The sequence below is a fragment of the Lathamus discolor genome, chromosome 3 (genome assembly GCF_037157495.1).
Source record: "Lathamus discolor isolate bLatDis1 chromosome 3, bLatDis1.hap1, whole genome shotgun sequence".
NCBI lineage: Eukaryota > Metazoa > Chordata > Aves > Psittaciformes > Psittacidae > Lathamus > Lathamus discolor.
Window position 1 is genome coordinate 49,576,999 of NC_088886.1, and position 27,449 is coordinate 49,604,447.

At 50.2% G+C, this 27,449-nt stretch overlaps 4 protein-coding genes across 6 annotated transcripts in view; 2 read left to right on the plus strand and 2 right to left on the minus strand.

Annotated features, from left to right (window-relative positions):
* Nucleotides 1-1,176: 1,176 nt before the first annotated feature.
* Nucleotides 1,177-5,967, minus strand: LOC136012175 (uncharacterized). Its single transcript, XM_065675111.1, has 2 exons — nucleotides 5,820-5,967; nucleotides 1,177-4,783 (listed from the first exon to the last, which is right to left on the minus strand). Exon 2 carries the CDS (start codon nucleotides 4,748-4,750, stop codon nucleotides 3,902-3,904), a length of 849 nt encoding a protein of 282 aa, XP_065531183.1. The 5' UTR covers nucleotides 4,751-4,783; nucleotides 5,820-5,967; the 3' UTR covers nucleotides 1,177-3,901.
* A 165-nt stretch (nucleotides 5,968-6,132) lies between these two features.
* Nucleotides 6,133-11,041, plus strand: SCLY (selenocysteine lyase). The gene is given in 14 exon segments (XM_065675110.1): nucleotides 6,133-6,271; nucleotides 6,274-6,343; nucleotides 6,419-6,531; nucleotides 6,620-6,720; nucleotides 6,838-6,994; nucleotides 7,347-7,474; nucleotides 7,584-7,748; nucleotides 7,877-7,983; nucleotides 8,270-8,306; nucleotides 8,654-8,737; nucleotides 8,868-8,970; nucleotides 9,153-9,228; nucleotides 9,885-10,076; nucleotides 10,810-11,041. Coding segments are annotated over 13 exon segments (1,425 nt in total). The 5' UTR covers nucleotides 6,133-6,147; the 3' UTR covers nucleotides 10,045-10,076; nucleotides 10,810-11,041.
* Nucleotides 11,042-11,601: 560 nt separating this feature from the next.
* Nucleotides 11,602-20,041, minus strand: SLC35G2 (solute carrier family 35 member G2). The gene is made up of 3 exons (XM_065675109.1): nucleotides 19,827-20,041; nucleotides 15,049-15,122; nucleotides 11,602-13,346 (listed from the first exon to the last, which is right to left on the minus strand). The coding sequence occupies exon 3, from the start codon at nucleotides 13,322-13,324 to the stop codon at nucleotides 12,089-12,091; it is 1,236 nt and encodes a 411-aa protein (XP_065531181.1). The 5' UTR covers nucleotides 13,325-13,346; nucleotides 15,049-15,122; nucleotides 19,827-20,041; the 3' UTR covers nucleotides 11,602-12,088.
* A 389-nt stretch (nucleotides 20,042-20,430) lies between these two features.
* The window catches only part of STAG1 (STAG1 cohesin complex component), a 183,435-nt gene continuing 176,416 nt past the window's right edge, over nucleotides 20,431-27,449 (plus strand). The window contains exons 1-2 of one of the 3 annotated variants that reach the window (XM_065675113.1): nucleotides 21,261-22,412; nucleotides 23,477-23,635. The gene's annotated coding sequence lies outside the window, so the exon portion shown is untranslated. Of the gene's footprint in view, nucleotides 20,513-21,260; nucleotides 22,413-23,218; nucleotides 23,636-27,449 lie in introns of those variants that run through there. The other 2 variants (XM_065675112.1, XM_065675114.1) reach the window with 2 other exon arrangements.

Here is a 27,449-nt window from a genome sequence, read left to right on the forward strand (position 1 = left end):
GCAGTTAGGGCAGCTCCTTCAAGGTCAGGCACTGCCCAATGCAGCTGTGAGCCATGAGCCCGCAGCACTGGGCTCAGACTTGGGTTAAATTCCAGCCTTTTGACTGTTTCTGTGCTCTGAATCACAGACAGATTGTTTTCCACATAAAGACTGCTCAGCATGCAGTGATTTGCATTTTGGGTTATTGTGTTCCTTCCCCTTTCTGAAATGCTGCACAGGAGGCAGAGCAGCAGCTGCCAGGTGCCACATTAAGAGGCATGTACATACTGGTATATTCAGGTGGGTATTTCTACATGTCCTTGCTTAGAGCAGACCTTGGCAGCTGGAAGGTACTTGTAAGGGCCATGAAAAGTCAGCTTTTACCTGCAGACGGGCGTAAAGCCCTTCCTGGGGCTGGCATGAGCCCTGCCTAGCTGCGAGGGCCTAAGGCTGGAGCACAGAAGAGCCTGGCCATGGTTTCAGCTATTCTGTTGCTCCCCTTGCAGAAATCAGAAGGTTCAAGCTAGGTCAGCTCAATCTGAGCTGAAATCTGTGAAAGTTGAAGGTGTTTCTCCACACCCAGTTAAATCAGCAACTCAGTGCCCAGCAAAAACATACATAGCCCTGGAATGCACACTGATTCCCTCCTCCTGCGAAAAGCTGTTGAAGCAAACGGGCCCTTTCCAGCATGTCTTTCTTTCCCATTTCCTTTCCCGGTCAAGGTCTCATGGTGCAAACCTTTGGTCTCTTGGACACCACTTGCTCGGTGCTCATCTCATACAACAGGTCCCTGAACCAGACAGGAGAGAATGGGCAGAAGTGGGGAATCCTCCCCTGGGTTCATGCCAGGAAGGCAGGCCCCCTCGCTCCCCTTGTCTCCGATACCCATCTCTCCATGCCTCAAGCACACTGGGTGAAACGCTGCCACTATGCTCAGAGGTTTTATCCCTCCACCCTTACCTTTGGCTGCTCCAGGCTCCAGCACTGTTGGTACAAAAGGGCTCTAGGCAGGCCTCAAATCCTAGACTCCCATTTCTAGCAGTTTCCCTCCTGCTGCCCCATGCAGTCTGGCTGAGAGTGGGTCCAGCTGCAGCTCCTGCAAGAGCCTGGGAGGGAGAGCCGGAGTAGAGGTGGTTTATTTTAGCTTCAGTTTCCTCTTTTCTCTCCCTTTAGAAAGAAGAAACAGAAGCCCAGAGGTATGTTATATTAATTTATTTGGGACACACCAAAAAAAGGAAAGTCAACAACCGTCAACGTACAAAAGTACAGAATCCTGGGACAAGATTTACTGTCCTGATTAAAAAGGCACCATGGTCCCAAAGAAGAAGTAATCAGAATACATCATTTAGAAATTTCCCTCCCCTGTTGCAGCAGAAACAGAGCCAGGCTTTGGCTCTATCCACAGTCAAACCCAGTTTAAAATAAAAACAATTTAAATGCAATGAACACTGCTCAGCCTGTACAGGATCTCATGGAAAGAATCACAGCCTAGAGGATGGTTGGACTTCTTTAAAACAGCAAAGGTGACACAGCACTAATAACTGAGGAAGACTGCAGACTTTTGACGTTTTCAGCTCAACTTTCTGTAACACACGTCACTTCAACTGAAACTAGCAGGCTGAGCTTGGGGCTTCTGGATGAAATGTAATTCCCTGTGGCAAACAGGAAGTCAGATTCGACAACCTTAAATTCCCTGAATCCCTGAAAAATCATAAAACGCTACACAGCTGTGTTCCATACTCGAGTCAACCCTGGTGGATTTGCTTTACACACAAGCATTTATACTGTCAGCTATATTTGTAATACAAAGGGGGGTTTACAGCAGTTATGTTAAAAAACATCTACTTCGGCGAGGTCCGAGCTTGGCTATATTCCCTGCTGAAACAGAGCTGCTGGTGTAAAAGCCCAGTGAGAGGCTCAAGTCCAGCACCTCAGGGCTGGAAGGCAAATAGTTCAAACGTGACATAAGCTGCACGGGGAAGTCAGTGAAGCACGTCAGAGAGAGGAGGAGAGGGAGGGCTGCAAACGCTCAAGCAGCAGAGGCTGAAGGGTGCTGCAGAACGTGGGTGCGTGCTATTAAAACTGTAACGACACACTACGGGTGATGCGGAATACACTGAGTTTACTACGTATTTTGGAGCAACTTACCGTGAAGAACTTCTCAGAGATACGGAATAAGGATCCCGGTAATGACTAATGAGCAAGGTCACTGGGAAGCCGATGCATGGCTCAGAGCCGGACGGATCCGTCCTTGGGCGGAGGGATGGATCAGAGGTACATCGGAGCCGGCCTGAGCAGTGAGGCCAGGGCTGCCGCCGCCTCTTGTGCTTGCTCGCTCTGCCGTGTCCCAATTGGACCAGCAGCTGCTTTGTGTTTCATTCCTCCTTTGGCATAGGACTTCAAAGCAGTCCAAGAACTGATTCATCAAAAGTAAAGGAACTGTCAAAATTATTCGTACATGCATTTATTGTTAAAAGGAGCAAAAGCCAAAGAATGAAACAGCACGGGTTAATGTCAGTAAAATGATGTGCGGGACGGAGAAGAAAAGAAATGGGGAAAAGCTGAGATACTGGAGTGGGGAAACCAACATTCACACTGAAAGGTAAATTTGAAAACCAGGCAAGTTTGCACTCTTCTTACCAGAGAACTTCTGTGGACAAATAGAGACTTGGGGTTTTTAGATTTCAGTGTACTCTGGCAAGGCTTGGGAATCTCACCAGAGAGATCTCCAGCACTGCGTTTCACTGAAAGTTCAAGTCTCTCATCTTTAAAAACCAGTACGGCAACTCTAACTAAAAACAGCAGATACCCTTGTACTGGGGGCATCCGAGACCACAGACACATCACTGCTCAGGGTGTAGGTGGACAAGAGGATTATACTTTGTTCAAACAAACTCTGGGTGGAAAACTACTATTTCTCCCTTGCTGGCCTGCACAGACCTCAGGGGTGGAAAAGCAAGCCCAGGCTCAGGTGCCTTTTGCTGTAAATACCACAGCTCTCCACACTTGGGAAAGGCTTTTTCTTTCCTGTACCCTATGAAGCAGGATAACAATTTATAAAATTCTATTCATCTTCAAACTAAATAAAGCAATTTGCATCCTTCTCCCTATATATAGCCCCCCACTCTCCCCCAAGATAAAGCATTACCACTTCATTTAGGATTCACACCTTAGATCCTAGATTAGGGACTTCATGTTATAACTCATCCAATTATGGGAAGGTTTATCCTGATCAAGGAAACATCATTAAAATAGAATCTAGAACAAAACATTCAGAATCACCAATGCTTTTACAGCCAAAGCACTCAAATGTCTCCTGATCTTTCTCTTCCTCCCCTCCTCGAGGAAGAGAGCAATCCCTTTGCAAAACAGCAGGGTTCCTCTCCGGGACTAGGTGATACAAGCTGAAAATCACCTTCCTTCCTCACAGCAACCCCAAATTCTGCTGAAAGGGGCCAAGCACCTTTCACTTCCACTGAAACCAGAATGCGTTAGGGCTTTTCAGCACATACACTTCCTGTTAGCAACAAGTCCAAGTTATTTCCCTGCAGCAAATCCGAGTCCTGTTTCATACTGTTAGGTCACCACTGGCCCAGAAATGGTGAGAGACTTCCAAAAACCCACTGGTGTAGACAGGACCTTGGAAGAAGAGGCTTATATGCTACGCAACCTTAGATCATCTGCTACGATTGAGCCTTCGCATCATAAGCTGCTGGCTACTTATCCTTCCAAATTCACGTGTTTTAGTCCTTGTTGCTGTTGCTGTCATCCCAGTGCTTTTCCCTGGAAGCAGGATGTTCCTGAGCTCTGGCTTGGGGATCTACAACAATCACTTCCAATTGATGGTGGGATTTCAAACTTGCCTAACGTGTGCATCACCACTTCATACTCCAGCAGCTCTGCCTGCCGACCGCGGCATGCACTAGCAGTTTTTGACCTTCTCCACAGTCTCGTAGAAACCAGGCCTAACCTTCCTGATGCTCATTCTTATATGCTGGCACTCCAGTGGCATGGCAGTGCTTTCAGGAGTCGTGGTGCACAGGCGCTTCCTCCTGCCCCGCAGCGAAAAAGCTGGGGCCCCACCATTCTCCTCCTCAGCCGGGTAGGATTCATCCACACTCGTGCCTTCATCTGATTGCTCATCACTTTTGTATTTCATTTCCTTCGCTTTGTTTCCTTCCTTCTCCTCCCTGGCGAGTTTTCTGAAGTGCTCCAGACACTGTATCTTTTGTCTTCTGTCCATCATCTTCAATTCTTGCTTGTCTGTGAAATCTTCATAGTACATTTTTCTCTCGCTTCTTTGATCTTCAAGGAATTTCCACTCGATGCTAGTCATTTTTATCCCACTGCACTCCTCCAGTTTATTTCTTGTCTGCGTGTCTGTGCAAAACACGTCAAAGAGCTTCTCCGAACTCTCGTTGAATCTGTCTGCTCTCTCAGTAAAAGCCTGGTTCTGCCTTTGCTTCCTGGTCTGATACAATCGGGTAAACTCCTCGTACATTTTGAGGATAAGTTTCTTTATGTTTTGCGTCGCGATGGTGTGCAAGTTGCAAACCAACCAGTGCTCCTGCAGGTGCTCTGCAAGCAACTGGGCTGCATCCTCTTTGGACCGCTGGGCCTGGCCAGCTCTTTTGGGCTGCAGCAAATACAGCATGTTCTGAACCACATCCTTCTTAGTTGGCAGTACTCCCTGGCTGAAACCTGAAGACTCTACATATTCAACAGTCCCCAGAGTCTTCCGTGCTCTCACCTCTGTATCCAGTGATTCCATCACTGCTCGTTTATATTGTAGTTATGACACAATCTGGAAGAAGAAGGTGTGGGGGGGAAAGAAGCATGTCAAATGAAGCTCTTTTATTTTTTTTCCTGCTATTAATATAAATAAACAGATGAGAAACCACTCAGACCAATAAGATCTGGGAGTTTATGGTATACTCAGTTGCTGTTGGACGGCTGTTGCTAGCCCAGCCCATCTAAACATCTGCACGTTGAGACTCTCTCTCTCCTCTGTGCCTTCTTAAAGCCTAATACAGTGTGTTTGTTTATGTTAATTAGTTTTTAATGGGGTTTTGGACTTCGTATTGTCAATTACAGTCAATCAAGACCGCTTAGGGCACCGGACTCCAGCGCCGGCATGCAAGGACGGGCACGTCTGGACACCGGCCGCACCTCTCCGCGGCTTCCCCTGCGCCGGTACGAGGCTGCCTAAAGCAGTCAACAGGCGAGCTCGCTTCCCCGCGTCCCCTCGCTGGGAGCGGCCGCTAAACACCGGCTCGCCCTCCCGGTGCCCTCCCTGCCCCCGACCGAGCCACCGCCCGCAGCACAGAGGCCACGGCTGAGGATTACTCATCGACGCCCGCCGCGGCCCTGCCTAGGCCCGGCCTGCCCCGCAGCATGACTGGCACTTTTCCCGGCCGCGCAACCGGCGAGGGGAGCCGAGGCGAGCGGCACCGCAGCCCGCGGCTCCTCGGCAGCACCTCGGCCCCCTCCGCCCGCTGCCGCCGCCACGGCCGAGGGGACCCGGGGAGGCACGCGGCCCAGGCCCGCCGAGGACAGCGGGACCGTCGCAAGCCCGCCGGCCGCCTCGGCCCCCTTCAGCCGGCAGCTCAGGAGAGCGGGAGAGCGCCCGGGACCACCACGGGGGAGCGGGGCCATGGCTGCTCCCCACGCCGCGGCCCCCCGCAGCGCTGAGTCACGGCGCGCTGCCGGGAGAGCCCCGGGCGCCGCGGGCCCGACCCGCCTGAGGCCTCCTACGGACCACGGGCCCCGGGCGGGGGTCGGCGGAGCCTGGCGCGCCCTGCCCCCAGCCCGGCCCAGCCCCTCCCCTCCCCGGGGCTCACCGCCATCTTGGAGGGGGGTCTGCGGAGCCTGCGCAGGAAGAAGCGGGGGGAACGGGCCGAGGGAGCCGCCGCCATCTTGAAGAGGGGCAGCGCCTCGGCGCCGCCCGCCCGCGCCCGGAACATCCGCCTCCCGCGGGGCGACGGTGCGCGCCGGAAGCGCGCCCGCCATTGGCCTGGCGGGTGGCAAAGAGCTTGCCGGAGGCCAATAGGAGCCCAGCGCGCCCGGAGTCCCCCTGCCAATGGGCGGGCGCAGTGCGGGCAGCGAGGACAACGGGAGCTGATTGGCCCAACTCGCAGGCAGCTGGGAGTGGATTGGCGGGCGGGCGTCATGGCTGCAGGGAAGGGGGTAAAGAGGGAAGCTGATTCGCGAGCTCTGTGGCCATGGAACGGGAAGGAGGGAGCTGATTGGTGGTGCCGCGGTGGTGGGCGGGCAGAGCAGCTGCGCGCCCCTGTGTGCGTGCTGTGGCGGCGGCGATGGGCGCCGGGATGGAGCCGGCTGAGGCTAGGTGCGAGGAGCCGGAGGGGTGAGGCCCTGCCCCGGCCCGGCCCTCCTGCCCGGCCCCTCGCACCCCCTCACCTCTTGCCTGTCCACCCCACAGGAGGATCTACCTGGACTACAACGCCACCACCCCCCCGGCCCCCGAGGTGGTCCAAGCCGTGCGGGATGCCATGAGCCAGGCCTGGGGCAACCCCAGCAGCTCTTACCCCGCAGGTAGGGACCCGGGGAGCTGCCGCGTTGGTTGTCGGCTGCCCCGTGGCCAGGGGAGCTCATGGCAGAGCTGCCATGTCTCGTCCTGCAGGGAGGAAGGCGAAGGAGCATATTGGCAGTGCCCGGGAGAGCGTGGCGAGGATGGTGGGAGGCCGGCCAGAGGACATCGTCTTCACCTCGGGGGGCACGGAGGTGGGAGCAACCCCCATGCTTCCCCTGCCTGCCACCTCCTTGCAAGCGGTGATGGGGAGGGTGGGTTCAAAGGGCGCTGTGTTCCCTACAGGATTTTGTTTTCCTCTCTGCCTTCAGGCAAACAACATGGTGATCCACACCGCCTGCAGGCACTTCCACGACAGCCAGGCCACACCGGGGGACAGCTGGGGGACACCACACATTGTCACATCCAGCGTGGAGCATGACTCGGTCCGACTGCCACTGGAGCAGCTGGTGAAGGAGGGCTTGGCAGGTGAGCAGCAGAGGGGCAGGCTGGGGGCACCTGGCTGCAGATCTGGCCCCCAACGGAGGCTTTCCTCTGCTGGAGAACAGGGACCTGCTTGCTCCATGATGTTCCTAACAGGGACCTGCTTGCTCCATGATGTTCCTCTTTCTCCTCCCAAAGGGCACCGAGTTCCCACATAGTGACCCCTTTCCTTAAGCTGGGTGCATTGCCCTGTTGGCATCCTGAGAACCACCATGCTCTCTGCCTGTGCACCAGCTGCCTGCACAGTTCTCCTGCCCTACCACTTAGTGGGGTGCAGGCAGCCCTGGTCATTGTCGGGATTCCCAGCAAACCTCAGAGCTTGTTTCTTGGCTTGCAGAAGCCACTTTTGTGCCTGTGTCGCAGAGAAGCGGGCGGGCTGAGGTGGATGATGTCCTCGCTGCCATCCGGCCGACCACCTGCCTGGTTACCATCATGTTGGCTAATAATGAGACTGGGGTCATCATGGTGAGTCTGTGGGCAGCAAGTAGGGTGGGGTAGGGAAACCTCATGAGAAGGTGCTCAGTAAGGGGGAGCAGACAGTCCTTGGGATGCAGCCCCTTTTCCCTCCTACCAGCCTGTCATGGAGCTGAGCCAGCGTGTCCATGCCCTCAATCAGCGGAGAGTGGCAGAGGGGCTGCCCAGGATCCTGGTGCACACAGATGCAGCACAGATGATTGGCAAGGGGCGTGTGGACGTGCAGGAGCTGGGGGTGGACTACCTCACCATTGTGGGACACAAGGTATGGCACTGTTCACGTGCCCCAGCCACTCTTTGCTCTCCAAGACATCTCTGTTGGGTGCCAAGGAGACTTTGGCAGCCCCCCAGAGCTTAATACCCCACCGTCATCATGGCTCTTTCTCCCCACAGTTCTATGGCCCGCGGATTGGCGCACTGTACGTGCGTGGCCCTGGCACCACCACCCCGCTACACCCCATGCTCTTCGGAGGGGGACAGGAGAGGAGTTTCCGGCCAGGGTAAGGTGGCTGAGTGATGGCCTGGAGAGCTAGGCCATGCCAAACCATGCACAGCTACTTAGTGCGAGCTGAGCTGGCAGCTGTGTCACTTGCCAGCACTTGGGTGGGCAGCCCAGCACAGGCAGATGGGTCTCTGCGTGGGAGCTGTGGGATCCTGATGTGGGGGCCCTCCTAACCACAACAGAGAAGGGTCCAGGACCCCGTATCAGCAATAAGGGAAACAGCTGTGCCCTGAGGTTGGGTTTCTGTCTGGAGAAATAACTCACTGCTCCCTCTTCGCTTCCAGCACTGAGAACACCCCAATGATTGCCGGCCTCGGCAAGGTGAGTCAGTGATGTTCATGGGTGAGCAGTCCTCTGGGGGTGCTCTCTGGCATTTCTAGCATGGAGACGGCCATCTGTGCTCCCTGGTCACTAGAACTGACAAACCTGTGGTGCAGGAGGATGGGGCTTTCTGGTGCCAAACGAGGTGCTTCGGAGCACTTGCTGCAGGCTTTGCAGCCCTGGCAGTGGGCAGTCACGGAGCTCACATGGTGCAAGGCACCAAGAAGCTGTTGAGGGATGCAGGGAATCTGGCAGTTACCAGGCTGGACTCACATCCCAGGGGCCTGTGCACATATAGAGGTGTTGGGAGGTTGCGGATGGAACGTGTCTGGGTTTTCTCTCCTCAGGCTGCAGAGTTGGTGAGCAAGAACTGGGAGACCTACGAGGCTCATATGCGGGATGTTCGGGATTACCTGGAGGCCAAGCTGGAGGTGGGCAGACCTTGTTCCTGTTTGTCTCTTCCCTCCTGGGTCTCAGCCTGCAGAGTGTGGGGCCTGGACCCACATCAGGACAGAGCTGCTCACAAACCTAGAGTGGTTCACAATCCTCTGATTTCTCCAGGCCTCCTTTGGGAAGCAGAGGATCCATCTCAACAGCCACTTTACAGGCTCCAAGCGACTTTGCAACACCTCTAACTTCTCCATCCTGGGCCCAAGCCTTCGAGGTAGCTCTTACCCTACCACTGCCCCATGATGGTGCCCATGGAGCCAAGCACCTGCCCTGCACAGCACCCTGTGGCTAGAAACTAGCGAGTGCTCAGCCAGGGCTTTGGCAGAGAGATGAAGCAGGCAGTGGCCCTCGGAGAGAGTCTGGGTGATGGGAGACTTGTGCTTGTGTGTGCTGCAGGGCGAAGGGTGCTGTCCTGCTGTAAGATGCTTCTCGCCAGTGTTGGGGCTGCCTGCCACTCTGAGAAAGGGGATAGGTAAGCAGCTGGCTTGGCCAGGCTGAGGGTGTCTTCCTAGAGCAGTGTGGGTGGGAGGGAGGGAAATAGGACAGGGAAAGGGACTTTGGTTTGCTGTGGGCATGGTCACCTGGAACAAAGAGGGTGCAGAGCTTTCCAGAGGGGCTGAAAGGCACTGAAGGAGGTTATTTCAGGAGGCATAGATGGAACACTTGACTGTTGCTTGGGAGGACTTTGCCCTTCCTGGCTTTGGTGGTGCAGCTGAGCTTGGCAGTACTCTTAAGCAGCTGGTACTGCCAGAAAAGGGCCTGCCTTATGTCTCTGTGTGCTTGGCTCACCTGCTCAAGCCCAAATTTGCCTCCAGTGGGTTCTTTTGTGCGTGTGTGGGGACAGCAGGCGACTGGCCTGGTCTAGAGTAATTCCCTCTAGAAATGGCAGCACTCCTAGCCCATGCAGGCATGCAAGAGGCCCTTCCTTGAAGGGGAAGAGCTAAATCCTCCATAGGGTAACAAGCCCAGTAGGAGCAGATGCCTTTGGAAAGGGAGCAGGGCGCTGTGCAGGGGATAGATTTGCCTACAGATGTGCTCTTTCTTAGGGCTTGATGAAGCTTTCTGGTGATGACATGTGCTTCCTTCACCTTCAAGTTAAACCTGACTTCCCCCATGCCTGTGTTTCAGGCCCTCCTTGATTCTGCTCAGCTGCGGGATCCCCTACGATGTGGCACAGAACGCCTTGCGGCTGAGTGTGGGGCGGGACACCACCCGGGCCGACGTGGACCTGGTTGTGCAGGATCTCGTACAGGCTGTGGCGCAGCTGGACCAGGACCAAGCCCCGTAGAGCTTGGGAATTGCTTGCTCCCTGGCCATCAGGCAGGTTCTTGGGATGCGGTTGTGTCTGATCGACTCCTGGCTGCTCTTATCAGTTTGGGCTCAGGGTTTGGCAGGATTACTTTTGTACTTGGTCCCTAAGTTGAAGTGACCCAGCCTGCAGCTTGTGACTGTGGATCAGACACAGAGGAGGTGGCAGGAGGAAGAAGTGGGATTACCCGTTTTGGCAGCCATGTGCTCTTAGGGCTGCTTAGCTTGCACTCACAGGGGTCACAGCAGGGCTGGCAAGGCTTTGCAGCACGTGCAGCTTGAGCAGAGAGTGGAGGCAGCAGGGAGCTGTGCTGGGGCAGCTCGGCAAGAGCTTGGGCAGGACTGTCACACTGCATGGTGCGGGCATCTGGGGAGTTTCACTATCAAATGCTTCTCACGTGCCAGGACATACCCAGCTGCCTGCATGCATGTGTGCATGTCGGCATGATGGAGTCCCAAAGCTCAACTGCATCCAAGGCATTACAAGTGTGGAGGCCGTAGGAGATGGAGCCTTTGCCCTGGTTGCTTTCCACAAGGGAAGCTTTCCTGCTGTCTTATCGCTCAGAGGAGGAAAGGCCATCTGCCTCTGAGGGAAATGAAGAGTTTATAGAACAGCAAGATTCCAGGCTGGGAACTGCCAGGGCCCTCAGCTACCAAGGGGGTTTTTGGCTGGGAAAGTGTTTGGCGTGGCTTTCCCAGCACTGCATTGCGTTACCTGTTCCCCTCCCTCCTGTCCTTCCTACAGTAGGCAGAACTTCTGTCACCAGCTCCATGTGATCCTGAAGGAGACATGTTGGGGCAGCTGTAACTGTGCCAGCACCATCTCTGAGGAAGTGTGTGACCCAGGAGATTGCTCTCATCACTGACAGAGGACATAACTATCCTCCACATAGCACAGATCAGGAGCATTGCTGATGGGCTGATGCTGGGGAATCTGTTCTCCCTGGATATTCATAGGAATAAAAGTGTTTGCTGTTGCTGTGGCTTTTTACAAAGTAAAATGTATTTTCCATGGGGGAAGCTGGACTGGTTGGGGTCATTGGAGCAGTACCTTTCCCCTCAGAAAATGCACATGTCCCAGAATAGAGGCACAGTCTGCTTCAACAGGCAGGTGCCTGCTGGTCCTGGAGCCCAAACACAGGTTTTTAAACACTGATCTTCACTAGCCATACATCAGCACAGCCAGGAATACTATTTGGAACCATAAAATCCTGGGCCTTTTTCTAAATCTAATTTCTAACTGCCCCTGTTACCACTGCTGTTCACACCTCAATCTCAAATGCCTTCTCCTCTTTCCTTTTTTTTCCTTGCATAATTGTCAACACCTCTTTTAGAAAAAGTGATTCCATAGAAAGAATATTGCTCTGCTTCAGGCGTGGATCTTTGATATACCATAGACCTTAGAGCTCTTGGGGAACCTTTCTTTCACAGCCGTGGCACAACTGGAGATCCAGTTTTTGGGGCTTTTTAACCCTACAGGAGATCTGGGCTTCCTGCATTGACTCAGATAGAAATTTAACCACAAAGCACAAAAAGCTTTACTGACTGATTCTTTATACACAGGAAATGCAGATTTTAACCACAGACATATCAGCATCACTTTGAGCATTACAGCCAAAGCAGAAGTAGTGTTACAGAGGAGACGAGTATGCTGGTTGACCATTTTAATGGCTTTACTATTCATTTGCCTACTACCACATTGCACAGGAATGAGAGTCACTAGTGAATCCCTCTGTCTGTATTGCCTTATCCAGGGAAGGCGAGGAGGAACCTGCCCAAGGCTTGGCCGGCACTCCCTGCACATGCACTCTTCATGCTGGGGACAAACAGTCTTTCCTCACATGACAGAACGCTAGAGGTGGTATGTGCTAGAACAAATTCACCCGCCATGGAAGTCTGGGAACACCAACATTGCTACACCAGGTGTGAATTTAAACAACAGAGAGAGGACCCTAGAACACTAAAGCTGAAATAACTAACTTCCATGTGGTCATATAGTCAGATTCAGAAGACAAAACCACAGTTCATTTAATGGAAGAATCCACAATCTCCTGATAATCTTGCCTTCCTAAATTCTTCCAGGACAGTTTGTAACACGCAAGGAAGAAGACACTAACCAAAATAACAGCTCCCCCGACAAGATCATAAGCACCCGGGAAGATCCGCAACACGACAAGTTGCAGAACCATGGCAATGACTATCTCCAGGTGCTGTACGGTGCTGACCAAAGCAGGGTGGAACTTGCTCAGGGCATAGTAGACCCCCAGGAAGGCTGCTGTGGAGCACAGGCAGATGGCAAGGAGATAGCTCCAGGTTTCTCCATCCAGTGGGACGATTGGCTCTTGAAGTAAGAACATGGTAGATGCTCCCCACACCGTTCCTGTCCAACTAAAGGTGAACAGAGCTGTCCACATGCTGATGTTGTCTTTGATTGACCTATAGACTATCATGGAGAGAGCAGTGGTCAAGCCTGCCATAACAGTCATGGTATAGCCAAAAGCTTCCTTCCAGGTGCTTAGCAAAGAGTTTTCCTCCTTAACAATATTGGGTATCATGACCAGACAAACGCCAAACACGCTGCCAAATACAGTAATAAGGTCTATGTATGCCATTCCTTCATCTATGAGTAAAAAAGCCAAAATGGCACTGAACACTGTAGTGGTAGCCCTCCACATAATGGTCCCATTGCTGGGGGGAACTATGGAGAAGGAGGTATAAGCACAGGTAATAGAGATAACATTGCAGACCCCATAGAAGAAGAGCCGGAGTCTGTAGCCTTTTGGGCCAAAGGGAGGTTCATGGTAGTAACACACAACAGTGACGGACAGCACTTGCAAGACTGAGCGGATGAAAATTAACTCTAGGGATGGCACTTTGGAACGATCAGAAATTAATCTTGTAATTAGAGCCACACATCCGTGAGCCACAGCAGATCCAAAAAGGACTACCCACATTTTCCTCGACTGCAGTATATTTCCTTCAGGAAAATGCTGGGATTGCCCCATCTCATTGGGTTTTGGCAGTTGTGCTGGCTGAAGTTTGGTGTCTATTGTACCGAAAAAAGTCCTTTCTCTCTTTTTCCCATCATTCAATAGTCTTTTCTTAGGATTATCCTCCATAAATACTCCAGTATCTTCATTAACATCCTCATATCCCTCTTCTCCTGGCTGGGGATAATGAGAAGTATATTTCACTGTTACTGTGTTGGGATGAATTTTCACTCGCTTTTTGACTGGGCATTTTTGGGATGACGAATCCATTTCCTTAGAGAAATTTCCTGGCCTTAAGAAAAGGAGATGCACTGTTATTTTTATGTAATGAATACCAAGGGATTCATTAGTATGCAAATGTCATTAGTGTTTACAAGCTATTTTTATCAGCCAAGTCAGTACTACTAGATTATTCTTGGTTTTGCTTTTCCAAAGTCAACCACGGCACTTCACTTTAGTCATTACTTTAAATCATATATATTCTCATTATGTATACTACATATAATGCACTCTAGTATATACTTATTCTAATAAGAAGGTTCCCTTGTAAAGCTTTCTGGACAGTATATACCCTGTAATTATGAATTATTGTTAATTGCTTGCTAATGTTACAAGATTATGGAAGAAATTTGGCAGCAGATGATTGCCTTGTTCCTAAACTGACAGAAAGCACACAGGGAAATAGGGAGTATCCCTGAGCAAGGCAGCATAGCTACTGTATGAGTAAACAACACAGTTTTGAACAGTGCTTCTTTGACAGTGTTAAAAGTTCCTTTCTCTTTTCACATCCTTTCATTTTCAGTGATAGATTTTGCAACAGATTTGTTCTTCAAATCTGATTTATTTTTTTAAAGGGGGAAAATTTAGAAGTGCTGACCCAAACTGCCAGCCAGACCTTCCTGTGTGTCCTGGTTTAAACCCAGCCAGCAACTCAGCGTCATGCAGCCATTCACTCACTTCCCCTTGCCCCCCCTGGGGAGGATGTGGAGGAGAGTCGAAAGAATGTAAACCCCACAGGTTGAGACAAGCACAGTCCAGTAACTGAAGTACAATATAAAACTACTATTAATGATACAGGAAATAACAAAGGGAGAGAATATAAAACCAAGGTGGTGGTGGGGAACACAACCCAAAAAAACAACACAAGTGATGCACAATACAAGCGCTCACCACCCTGACAGACACCCAGCCTGACCTAATCAGTGATCTGCCCTTTCTGGATAATTCCCCCCCTCCCCCCTTTATATACTGGGCATGAGGTTCTGTGGTATGGAATACCCCTCTGGCGAGTTTGGGTCAGGTGTCCTGTCTGCTCCCTCCCAGCTTCTTGTGCCCCTCTTCACTGGCAGAGCATGAGACTGGAAAGTCCTTGATCAGAGCAAGCGCTACTTAGCAACAACTAAAACACTGGTGTGTTATCAGTGCTGTTCTCAGACAAAAGCCAAAACACAGCACTGCACCAGCTACTGGAAGAAAATTAACTCTATCCCAGCCAGAACCAGGACGCTGTGGCAGACATTTAAAAAACACAGCCACAAGATCTGCCTCTTACTGGAGGTCCATTTCATTCTACACAAGCAGTGCCTGTGGTTTGTGCACACCACTGTGGCACAGGCAGCAACACAAATGCTGCTGTATGTGTCAGAACAGCAACAGCCTCTCAAAACAAGCAAGGGAGTAACGCCATCACTTCACTAGCACAAACACCATTTGGTCTTTGCTGTTGCAGGCACAGGCAGCCTGCCCACAGAGAGCCCACCTGCAGCCTTAATTCCCTCCAGCTCTCCCCTGAGCATGCCATCACTGTCCCAAGGCCCGTGTGACAGCAGCAGGTCAGTTTAATTCAGGCACAGGGATGTCACTGGGATCACTTGGTTTTCCCAGCACCCTCCACCATCTGCACAAAGAGCCCTTCCAAATGAAGTGCCAGCAGGAGAAATGGAACCTTCCCTGCCTTCTATTTGCCCCAGCAAATAAATACACAAAGACCTTACCTGTGACTGAGAAATTTAATCCCAAGCCAGGAGGGGAAAACACCTCTTGGTCATCTACATCTTTGTGTGGGTGTCTAAACAGAAACAACAGACGCTCTCAGATATCAAATAGGAAAGGTTACAAACATCTCAACACAAAAAGTAATACCTGAAAGAGGCATGAAACATTCTGCTTGGTTTTCAAACTTGCAAATTTGAGAAGCACTAGCATGCCTTTGAGGCCATACTTCTTGGGAACTGTCAACCCTGATGCATCATTATGGAAAACACCCCACCACAAAACCCCAAGAACTTTAGATGGAGAAAAAGCAATCAGTGTTGTCTTGCCAAAACCACTCCACAGCCATCTCTCAGAGTTATTGATGGAACCAATCCAAAGAACAAGTGGTGGTTTTGTAACTGTAATGGTCCTACAGGCTTAACAACAAGCAAATTCACCATCCCATGCCTGCCCCACTGGCACTGCAGAGCAGAGGACCCCCAGGAAGACCCATCCTCCTGCTCCAGCCATCCATCCCCATAAGCTGAGCCCAGCCCTGCAGGCAGCAGCAGTTTGGCCCCTGTGATATCAGCAGACCATGGGTATGGACCTCTCTGCAGCCCTTTTCCACAGGGACTATGGAAGCAGCAGAGCAGGTGGGTCCTGAAGGTGCAAGACCATAGCCAAGTAGAGAATTGGGCTGAACGGCACAACGGCTGTTTGTTGGGGAGACCACAGTTCAAAAGGCAACGCAGAAGTGGGTGCAGCAGCTCATCACAGAAATACTTCTAAAAATATTGTGGCCAGGTTCAGCCTTCGCATTCGCTCCACCACCTGCGGATGTGGATTTTCTCCCTGTGCGACAGCCAAGCACTGCCTGTCTCCTGGCAAAAATAATTTACGTAAGAATGGGACATTCTCCCTCTGAGGGGCTGAGTGTTTATTGAACCCAGTGCTACACCCAAGCTAAGATGTAGCCTACTTCTTGCAGACAGAGCAAATCCCTGGTAGGGACTTTGAACGGGGAGAGGGGCGGGCAAGGTGGCAGTCAGCACCAGTTTAGACCTGCACAAGCAAGCAAGGGATCCCAAGGCACCACCTTCCTCTTGCCTTTCGCTGACTAAGCTCGCTCCCAGCTCTGATATCCCACTGAGGGTCTGAGGACAAGAGAGGTCCTTGTGTTGCAGGAGGCCTTGTGCTAGTCCTCCTGTTCATGTTTCTGCTGCCAATGCATTTTCAGCAGAGCTCAGCTGAAAAAAACCAAAGCATACCCAGTGTGCTGCTGAACAGTGGAGGAGTACTCCACAGCACCCATTAAACACTGCAGTTTAAATACCGCAAGAAACTTGAGAAGAAACAGCTGAAATGCCAAGGAAAGTAAACAGAGTGTAAGAGCTGGGTAAACTGCTGCACTAGCAAGCAGTTCAAACATTAATGGAAAATCTACCTCAGTCTCACCTGCTACTTGCACTTTATGTGACGATAAATTGTTAATTTCAGATTCTCTTAATGTGCAAATGCAAAATGCACGGAATGAGTCCAGGAAGGCAGTGATTTTCACAAGCACAACTTTTCCTCTCTGAGCTGTTTCATTGTGCTATAAATTCACAATTCTGCCTTGCTGGCCTCACATCTTACAAATAAGATCTTGATTAAAGGCACAATATTTGGATCAGAAATAAAATTAAGTGGGAGAAAAAGAAGATGAAGTGCGCACAACAGGCATTAATATTACACTGATAGTGGATCCAGCCTGTGTAAATGCAATCATTTGACCAACAAACACCTGAGTACACACTGCAACTACTGGCTCATGAAAACAGAACCCTCATTTTTTACCATTAGCATACAACGGTGATTTTTTTTGGTTTTGCTTCCAAAGTTTAGATTACATTTTCTTCCAACAAATATAGAAAATGGTATAAAAGAGACAAAATGCAGCACTGGGCCTGTGTAATGTATTCAGAGATCTCTCTGGAGGAAAACAATAGATCATGAGCACGCAGCTCAAAATGGCTGTCCTATACAGACACAGTATTTCCTGTATTCCTTTCCAGCACTAGGAATTCTAACAGTTGGAAGGGCTGGAAGGCTGAAGGGCAAGCACAGGGGAAATGAGAAAGGTAGGAGATGAGAACAGAACAAGAAATATAACAGAGTGCTTAAAGCAAAATTTAATTTTCTCTATTAAATACTGAGATAATGACAGATATTAAACCAAGTCTTGCACAGTACATTTATTTGTGCTCTTTGGTGACCTTGTTTTTCTTAACCAGTGAGAATTTCAACGGAGACCAAGATTAATGCATATCTCAAATCCATTCTATTTGTCCCAGCCACAAGTTTACAATCAACAGAAATCAGCAGAGCCTACACAGAAAATTTGCTACTTCTCTTTCTGCTAGTGCCTTTTGTGGAGATCACATGAAGTCTTTATTTTTCTTCATATCTGGAAATATAAATTTCTGATTTTCTGTCAAAAATATAATTTGTCTTTGAATCGAGTTTAATGCAAGGCTGAAGGTTAAGCACTATGCAAATACTCATGTTAGTTCATAAAGCAAGCACTCCCAATTAAAACTACAACCTGGGAAACCCATTCAAATTACAAGCTAATGGAAAACACTGACTGCCAAAGCAGGAGCCCCATTTTCCCATGGGGGAAAAAATAATCACAATGAATTCACACTAAGCGTCACAAATCATGACCAGAATACACACCATGATTTAACTGAAACAAACAAACAAAAAATCCCCCACAAAACCCAAAACAAAACACCCCAGACAAAAAAACCCAATACTCTCCCGCTTCCCTACCCCAATCATTATAAATGTGCTGATTAGCAAGGTAGAAATAGGTGATTACACACCACTTGACTGGGGGGTGGGAGGCTAAGCTTTCCTGTTAGCAGTGTCTGAAGGAGTTAAGGCTTTGAGGTGTGACTGGTGATTCTAACTGCTAATTTTCAGTGAGCTCACAGAAAAATACCCTCATCTTCTGCCAGATCAGTCAGAATCAGTCAGATGACTGAAATGTTACCACAAGGTTTGCAACCGTGGCAGATGAAGTCGAAAATCAGCAGCCAGCTATTCCTGTGTTCTCAAAGACATGCCTCACAGGGATGCTCCTTTGCCTCCTCTGTGGAAAGTACCCCAAATCCCGACCAGTTTAGACTACCAGAGGGCTGTAAGCAATCCCTGTAGGACATCTACAGACTAACAAGTTGCCCTGAATATTACACATACAAAAAACCAGCTCCATCCTTATAAGCCCATGTAATAGACTGAACTTGTGCCACATTCACCAAGAACTTCCATGCAGTACTTCTTTTTTTCGGATCCCTACCGAATGCAGGAAAATACCCTAAACTCCCGTTTAAGCACCCTCTCCATCAAGCCACCTTAACCCTTCCTGGAGATTCTTCAGTGCTTGATAGCTCAGGCAACTGCACGTGTCAAGGGATCTACTAATTAGTGGAACACAATGTGAATGGAGGGGGAAGAAAAGGCAATGTAAGGTGCACAGCAGACAATTAAATGTTGATTTCACTGAAACAGCCTACATTTCTGTCTGACTTTGTAAGTATTCGATAAGGTACACACTGGAAAATCAGACACCCTTTATCTTTTAAGCCAGATGGTTTGACCATTTAACTTTTATTAAGAATTATGCAAATAAACTCAAATCTTTATTAAAATTTAATGACTAAAAAAAAGGTATTGAAGAAAATGAAAAAGAAATTACACGAAAAGAGTTTTTAGCACTTAAGCACAAGAACAAACATTATGCACAAACCAGCAAACTGGTATCCCATGTCTTCGAAGTTAATCGAGTCGTGTCTGATAGCACTGCCTAAGGGAAGAGCCAGCACACTCTTCACAGAATTCAAATATAAACCTTGCACTTAAGCCCCAGAAATTGTAAGCATGTTCCTGATATTTTGCTACCCCAAAAACCAATCCGTATTTCTGCTAATCTGCTAAACCTGCCACATGCGATTTCGGTAGGATTATATATAACACCTTTAATTTCCCTTACTTTCACTGACCTATTCTCTTGCTGTGTAAAGGCTCCAAATGCATCCAGTTCCCTGAAAAAAACCTCTTCCCTAATTTCTTCAGTCGTGTCTGTTGCCTGCTGCAACTACGACCTCTACAGCAGCAAGACTTGAATGAAGTGATTTTAGAAGAGCCTGCAAACTTCCACTTCTAAAAAACCCGATATGAACAAACCCTTTAATATTACAATTGCAGGCACGGGGTAAACAACAGAGAACACCACTTAAATAGAGCATCCTACAGCATACAAAAATAGCTTAAGTAGACATAATAAACAGCATGTTACAACAGCCTGAAACAGAGCACAAGAAGGCAGCTACAGGTTTACAGATCAAAATTAGAGGTATTTTGCTTACTGCTTTTTACCTCCTCCCGACAAATTGCATAGAGGCAGCAACCCGGTGCGCGTGTGAAGTGTATGCAGAAGGGCTCCTGAGAACAGCCGAGTGAAACCGGGAGGCTGGGAATTGCACGGAGAGGATGGCACAAGTTGCGATGGCAACTGCCACGTTCGCACCACCACAGAGGGGAAGCAGCGCATCTCCCAGGAGAGGACAGCGAGCGGGCTCACTAAGAGCGAGCAGCAGCCCCCCGCGGTGGCCATGGCACGGTCTGGCGTCTCGACTGCGAGAGAGCCTGACGAGGGACTGCTGCTCCTTCCCCTCCAAGCCCTTCCCTCGCCGCCGTCCCTGCGAGCCCCGGGTGCGAGCCTCGCCTTCTCCAGCTCCGAAACACTTACCAGTGCCGAAACACCACCTCAGGCCGCCGCTGCCTCGGCGGCCGCTACCCACCTCTGCCATGCCGGCAGACCCCCAGCTCCCCTCAGCCTACGGGCCGCATCGTCGCGACCCCGACCCACGGCAGGGACACCAAGGAGAGACCTTCAGCCCCCGAGCGGGCACTAGCGGCCGCCACTTCTCCCGCTTTATGTCGCGACAGGCGCCGGCGCGTCCCCCCCCCCCTCCTTCCCCCAGTTTCCTGTCACCCCGGCGACGCCCCGCCTCCTCGGCGGCGGCGCCCGCGACCCCCTTCCGCCCCGCGGCCGCGCGCGAGCAGAGAGCTTCGGGGCGCATGCGCGGCGTTTTCGCGCGAAAGACGTTTGCGGCGCCCGCGTGCCGCGCGCCGGGCGGGGCCGCCTCTGCCCACGGCGCCCCCCCCCCCCCCTCCCCCGGCCCCCCCCCCGCTCCCTCGGCGCGGCGGCGGGCGGGCGCCAGGGGGCGCTGGGGGTCCGGCGCGCGGCGGCGGCTGCGCCATTGGCGGGTCGGACATGCCGCCAGATGGCGGTTTAGGATTGCGGCTCCGCTGAGCGCGGCCCCCGCCAGCGCCGCCGCCCCGGCCCCGGCCCGCACCCGCCCGGACCCCGCGCGCCAGCGGCTCCGCGGAGCTCCCGGGGCGCCGCCCGGCCCGGCTGCGGCGCGGCCCGAGGTGAGCGGGGCGCGCGGGAGGGAGGGCGCTGAGGCGCCGATCCAAGATGGAGGCGCGAGGGGCGGGGGCAGCGGGCCGGGGCCGCTCGCTCGCTCGCTCGCTCGGTCTCCGCGGCGGCCGGGCCGGGAGCGGGCGCTGCCCGTGCGAGGAGAGAGGAGAAGGGGAGGGGAGGGAAGAGGAGGCGGCGCGGGGCGGGGCGGCTCCTGCCGGAGCAACGGGTCCCCCGGGCGCGGCGCTCTTCGCCGCCATCTCATTGTCCCCGCCGGGGCTGCCGGGGGCGCCGGGCCGAGCTCGGGCGGCCTCTCCCGGCTGCCGGGCCTGCGCCCCGCTCCGGGCGGCGGCGGCGCTCCCGCTGCGCGGCTCGGCGGTGGGGGCGGCCCGGGCGGTGGCGGCGGCGGCGGCGGGGGATGCTCGGGCGGAGCGGGGGTGGCGCTTCCGCCGCGCGGGGCACGCTGGTGGCGGCCCCCGGCCGGCCCGGGCGGCGGCGGCGGAGTTGGTGCCGTGGCCGCGGGGAGGGAAAGTTGCGGGAGCCGGTGCGCGGCCCGGTGCGACTGGGCCCGCCGCGACCCCGCCACCTGGAGCCGGCCCGGGGGAGGGCGGCGGGAGGGCCCCGGCCGCCCCAGCGCCGCCGATGTCTGGCTGACGTCCAGGCGGGACAGGCGGGGTTGGGGGGCCACGAACATGGAGCGGGGGCAGCATGTGGGGCTGCAGCCCCGGAGCTGGGCACCCTCAGCCTGCTGCTCCTGTTGCTTATCCTCGAGTTGTTAGTGCCGTGCCACCGGGGCGAAAGGCTTGCGGTGGGGTGGGCAGCTTGCTTGGCGGCGAGAGGCCGCTCCTCGGCTTGCCAAGGGGAAGTAGACCCCTGTCATGTAACGGTGAAGCTTCCCTGATCTTTGGGGTGGGAGATGCAGCATGCTGAACCCCTTGTGGCTGGCGGCTAGGCTGGACCGACTGGTGGTACTGGGGCTGGGAACCGTGGCTCTGGGGAGAAGTCGAGTGTAGGCAGTGCCCTCTGACCAGTTCTGGGAGGTGGGGAAGAGACGCCAAGTTGGGGGTCCTGAGCTGTTGGACGCAAAAATAGCAGGGATTTTGGTTGGCAAGGAGGAAAGCTGCTGTGATGGGTGCTGGTGACTGGGTGTCTGGCCTGTGGCAGGGAGTAGTGGTCAGCCACACGTAGCTTTCTGTGTGTTCCTGGGGTGGAGCGAGGAGTGTGAGCAGTGGTTGGGATAAAGTGTGACTTGGGAGAAACAGGATAGCAGTAGTATCTCTAGAGTGGTGCAAAAGGGATGTGGTTGCCAATACCAGTGTCAAAAAACTTAGTTCCTCGTAAGGCAGTGTGAGTTTAATTAAACTAAATTGAGCTGCTTTATGAGTATTGATTATTTCAGTCGTGTTCTTCACAGTTTTGTGATACATGTAGCTCTGTAGAGTTAGTCTAGTAATAACTTTTATTGAGTTGTTGAGGAGCAAAAGCCTTTCCCAGATCACACCACTAACACAGCTGTTCCTAAGTTGTGTCTTGAGTTTGGTGTGATGGATGACATTAACGTCTGGATTCAAACATCTTAAGACATGCTTAACTTTTCCATGTTATCACACTAGTGATAGGGGTGGTATGGGAGAAAGGTTAGTCCAGATTCTATGGATCCAAAGCAGTTTTGCTTTGTCTAGTGTTTTTTGTTTGGGTTTTTTTTGTTTGTCTGTAGACAGCGAGGTCATTTGATGAGTGTTTCTACAGTATATTCCCTCAATCCATGAAGAAATCATTAGACCTCAAGGCAGTGTATGTGTTGTCTGCTGAAACTACAGGAAGAAGTTCTTACTTTTGTGGAACTAGAGGCTGGTTTATTAGTGTGGTTTTGGAACAGCACGCCAACCCATGATGAAGCAGGATTTCCTGGTGAGCAGCAGCGGAGGGGCTATCTCCAGGGCTAGGGTTAATCTGGGAGGATGTAGTTTTTGCTGGCTATTTAACACCAAGTGTTCAGTTTAGACCCTTGGTTGGCTACTGCTGATGGGCTGCTTGTGGATTGACAGCAGTTGGAGGGGATAATTGAAAATGGTACTTTTCTGCAGCTGAACAATGAGTTAGTGTCAGTTCTGGAGGTTCAGAGCACCTCTTGTATAACCCCTGTGTTTAAGGACTGAAGCACATGGCAGTTCACAGGTCACAGTCTCTCGTGGAGCCTAACATGCACAAACATGCTGAAGTTGACAAGTTTACTTTGAGAGACAGGGTTTATGACCAAACATCCACACACAATGTGCCATGGACAGAATTTGAGGGCAGCCTAAATCCTCGTGGTGTGATTCGGGTTCCAAGCTTTTCAGTTACTGTCTCTGTCCATAGCCAGCCCGTCATATTGTGCAAATCTTCATATAATGTCTGCTGAAAACAGAACATTAAATATTTGGATCCCTTGACAAAATGAATTACTTGGGATGCTCAGAAACTCAGCAAGTGAATATTTTTGATTTCAAGGAGCCCTTTTTTAAAGAAGAACGTGTATTTCAAGTTTGCACTGGTGACTTCGGGTTCTCTTCTTTCTTCCCCTTTGTTGTAAAGACTTTCCCTGATATAAGGTGCCTAAATATTGGTATTTTAAATATCATTTTAATAGGCAAGTGGGCCTATAGAAGTGTAAGGACACAGTGAGAGAGAGCTGCTTAATTGTGATGACTAAGAAAAGTCCTTTCTGGGATAAGAACATGTATATTCTAACATGTTTTTGTCAGTGTTCAGATGATCATTAATCATTTGTAAATTGTTTTCTGGTGTTTGTGCAAGAAATACAAGCATTTACACAAGAGACTTTAACACCCTGCTGAAAATTTGAAAGTGCTAGTTCTGTAGTTAACACAAGACATACTGAAAGAGGAAAACTTGTCTACTTAAGCTGTGCAGGAATGCTAAAACCGGAATTTGGATGCAGTGCTGCTGAATGGGTGCTTGGTGTCTCGTAGATCTGGCTCTACCTATTCTGCACCTCAAAGTGCTCAAGTGTTCAGGTGGTGCTTTGGCTTGGAGTCAAAACCAGAAGGTGATGCTGAAGATAAGAATGCACTATATCTAAATCTGATGTATGGGCTTCAAGACTTAAAATCCCAACCAGAATCTGTAAGGTACTTAATGCTTTTTTGAAGTTCTGGGTGTTTACTTGCAGTCACTCAAATTTCTCATGTGGAGCTCTGAAACTCTCCCACTGCAGATTGCCATCTCCTCCTGATTGCAGTGCCTCAGTGTTTGCTCATCTGGCTAAAAATAGAAAGGAGTAGAGATAGATTTCTTTCTTGGAAAAGGAAGAGAAATCTCACAAAGTTTGAGTTTACCAGCAGATAATTGTTCTGTCATTTCTATCCAGGACATGTAGAGATATGTTCTATTCTCAGCAATATTTTGCTTTCCTAAAACTGATGTAACTTTGTTGGTTTGGGTGTCGAATATGCAGTCAAAAGAGAGAGATGTATTTCTTTGTTTCCCTAAAAAATAAGGGGTTGAGAGAACATAATTATGAGTCTCTGTTGCAATTTTTCAGTCTGAAAATATGTTTCCAGAAACAAGTGTTTTGGGAAGATCCACATTAATTCATTGGTTTTAAGGTAGATACCACCTTTAGCTTGGCTTAAAAGAGCTGAAGAGAAGGAACTGCAGAGGGAATCTTCTCCGTTGTTCTCATTTAGTAGCTACTTTCTCTTTTCTGACATGTCTGATCATAAGTCATGATTTCACCACTGGACATTTTGTTCATGAGAGAATAGCCAGTGACTCGGGTCTTTGCTAACATGAGAAGGATCTGTGCTTCTGTTTTTGATAGTTCTGCAACGTTTCCTCATTGGCATCTCAGCAGGCATTTTAGTATTTTAGAAAATGTGTTTGTTTTTTTTTTTTTAATAATGACAGTGTGCTTGAGGTAGCAGGATGCCTTGGAGAACAGGTTCATCGGGATATCTCTGCTGTGCCCAGACAGTATCACATGTATCCTGTGAAAAATTTGGTAACTCTGCTTTCATATTATGCAATCTCAAAGCTACCTTACTTTGCAAGACGTCCATTTATAAATACATACATGGCGCAAATTACAGAGCCATAGAGTGGCTTGGGTAGGAAGGGTTAAAGCTTATCTGAATCCAACCCCCTGCCATGGGCAGGAACACCTTCCAGTAGACTAGGTTGTTCCAACCTCTGTCCAGCCTGGCCTTGAACGCTGCCAGAGATGGGGCAGCCACAGCTTCTCTGGGCCCTTGTCAAAAGCCCCTTTACACATTTCTTTTAGGCACTGGGAGCTGCTCTAATGTCTCCCTGGAGCCTTCTGTTCTCCAGGCTGAACAAGCCCAGCTCTCTCAGCATTGTCACCAGAGCAGAGCTGCTCCAGCCCTTGCAGCATCTTTGTGGCCCTTCTTTGGTTTTCATCCCTTCAGGCATCTGACTTTGTTTTGTGCTGCTCTCTATGTACCCAGAGATGGAGATCACTGCCTAGCCATGAGCTGCCAAATACTTCTGTGATTATGATGCTAGTCTTGCCCATGGTGGATTTGTAGTCTTAGTCTTAAAACATGAAAAAAGGCATTAGTTGCACAACGTTGTTTGGTGGGACAGGTGTCTCAGCATTATTAGATACAAGAGCTTGATGTGAGAGTATATTCTGAGTTCCAGTTGCACAATTGTTAATCTTTTATTGCAGAATTAAGAGCAAGGGGTTGAATTCTTAAGCCTTTCCACCCTCAACTGAAAGGCAAGTTGTTTCAGGTGGTCTCCAAAAGTGATGTCTAACTAGAAAGCAGCATGAGGCAATACCCAGCCAGCTGTGTTCTTTGCTGTGCAAAATTTCAGCAGAATACATGCTATTTATTCTTTAGATAAATAGAATGAGTCTATCCTCTGTAACTCTCCATATAGCAGACTTGTATTATACTGGCAGGTCAGCTGATTGAACACAGAGTTGGCAGATGGTTCCGCTCACAGGAAAAAAAATCTTCCTTTGTAAGGTTACATAAGAACAGACCTGTGTGTCAGAAATGCTTCTAAATGTCAAACATTTTTTCTATAAGAAAATAATACAAATGAAACCAATTCATCTTGGATACATGTTTTTTGTATACCAGAGCATAGCAGCTGGTGGTATTTTTCTTTGAAACAAAAATTAAATGACAAGCTGAGAATCTGTTTGCTCTCCCCCACGTGAGGGTTTCTCTCTTCTAGGGTTAGAATCCCCAAGGACCGGGAAGATACCAATGGGTTAGTATTTGTAAGTGGGAAAATGAAACTTCATTTGCAAATGGGTAAGAAATTCTCTCTTAAATGAGTGACAGATATGCCCATTTTGCATCGTTATTTCCTGAGATTTGTTCACTAGAACCACAAGAGCTTGTTTCTGCCAGTGGAATTGCACAAGATGATTGAGCTGATCTGCCACAGCTGAGAGAGCAATCTCTTTCTGCACAGCTGCACAGTTCTTCCCTTTCCTTTGTGCTAGTGCTTGCTGTTGCTAAATTGACCTTTCCTTGAGCTAGTTGAATTCCCTACCTGGCAAAACCCATCTGACTGGGAGGGGTGTTTTTCTGCCCAGTGCGTTAACTGAGTCAGGCCATCAGAGTAAGGTGTTGCTAGAGGTGATGCAAGGTCAGTGGCAAGAATATTTTGCGGGGAAAAGCGGTTCTGTAGATCAAGACCCTGGCTTCTTCAGGTGGGAGGTTCAGATTGACTCAGCTCTATGTGCTCACCCTGGGTGGCAGTGTTCAGTGTGGGGCCCATCACTGTGTATGTGAATTTGGGATTCCTGTGGGTACCTCTTACCTTTACTGAATTCTCCCTGCAAGCGTTGCTGTTTGTAGCCTGTGTTTGTTCTTCTGTTCTTTGCAGCTGGTCCTGTCTGCCTTACCATTGGTGTCACCAGTAAGTTGGTAGCACTCACCTGCTTCTCCAGATGTAAGAATATCTCAGTTTGGGCTCCAGCTCATATTCCTGTGGGACTTCACTGGTGGCCTTTTGTTTTTGTCAGAAATGACCATTTGTTTTGCTCTTTGTTTTCTCTCTTTTACCCAGATAACCCATCTATGCAAGGCCTTTTATTGCCACAACAGCTTAATTTCTTTAAGAGCCTTTTGTGAAGAGTCTTGTAAAGTGTCCCTTAGAAATTAAAGCAGGTTTTGCCAAGTAGAGTCCATTGGTGTGTGGGTAAGGGAGATCTTCTAGAGAACAGCTGTATGGTTGTGGAACTTGGCTCTCCTGTACAAAAGTTGGATTAATTTCCCTGTCTGAATGCTGTCATCTATGTAGCTGTCTACTGATCTGTCTTCTAGAATAGTTTCTACTAAGATAGGTGGACTAGACTGTAGCATTAGGAAGCGTCAGGTGAGAGCGTAAACACAACTATAAGTTGTGCTCAAGAGAAAGCACTGCTTCAAGCAGTCGAATTCTTCGTGAAGGCTGTTTTCTTTTGATTCACCCTTGTCTTCTTTGGTGTCTTAATGATTTTGTTTTTCCTGTAACCTTACTTTAATAGGACAGTGCTTGGGTCAGAGGAATTAAGAATCTCTCTTCTAAGAAATTAGTATTTTTAAAAATGTAGAGGAACTTATTTTGGGGTCTCTGGTTTTTGGAGTTCAGTGGAAATTGGTTCAGGAACTGAGAATTATTGGTAGTTGGCATTGAAGAGGACAGGGAGGGAAGGATACTCACACAGAATACGGTAGTGCAGGCCTGTTTCTGTTGGATACTGAGTTTAAAAATAACCGAAAACAAAACAACATGAGGCGTTGATACTGTGAACAACACAGTACAGGGAGTGCAAGTCACCACTGCAGAGACAGATCATCCTTGCTCACAGGGCTGAAGTCTGCCTTCCTTTGACTACTTACAAACTGTACTCAGCAATCTGCAATGTTTTTGTTGTGCTGTACATAATGCTCTGAGAATGAGAGTGAAGATAGAGAGTTA

Excerpts from the sequence above, each read along its gene's own strand:
- LOC136012175 (XM_065675111.1), bottom strand. The coding sequence starts at position 4,750 with ATGGAATCACTGGATACAGAGGTGAGAGCACGGAAGACTCTGGGGACT.
- SLC35G2 (XM_065675109.1), bottom strand. The coding sequence starts at position 13,324 with ATGGATTCGTCATCCCAAAAATGCCCAGTCAAAAAGCGAGTGAAAATT.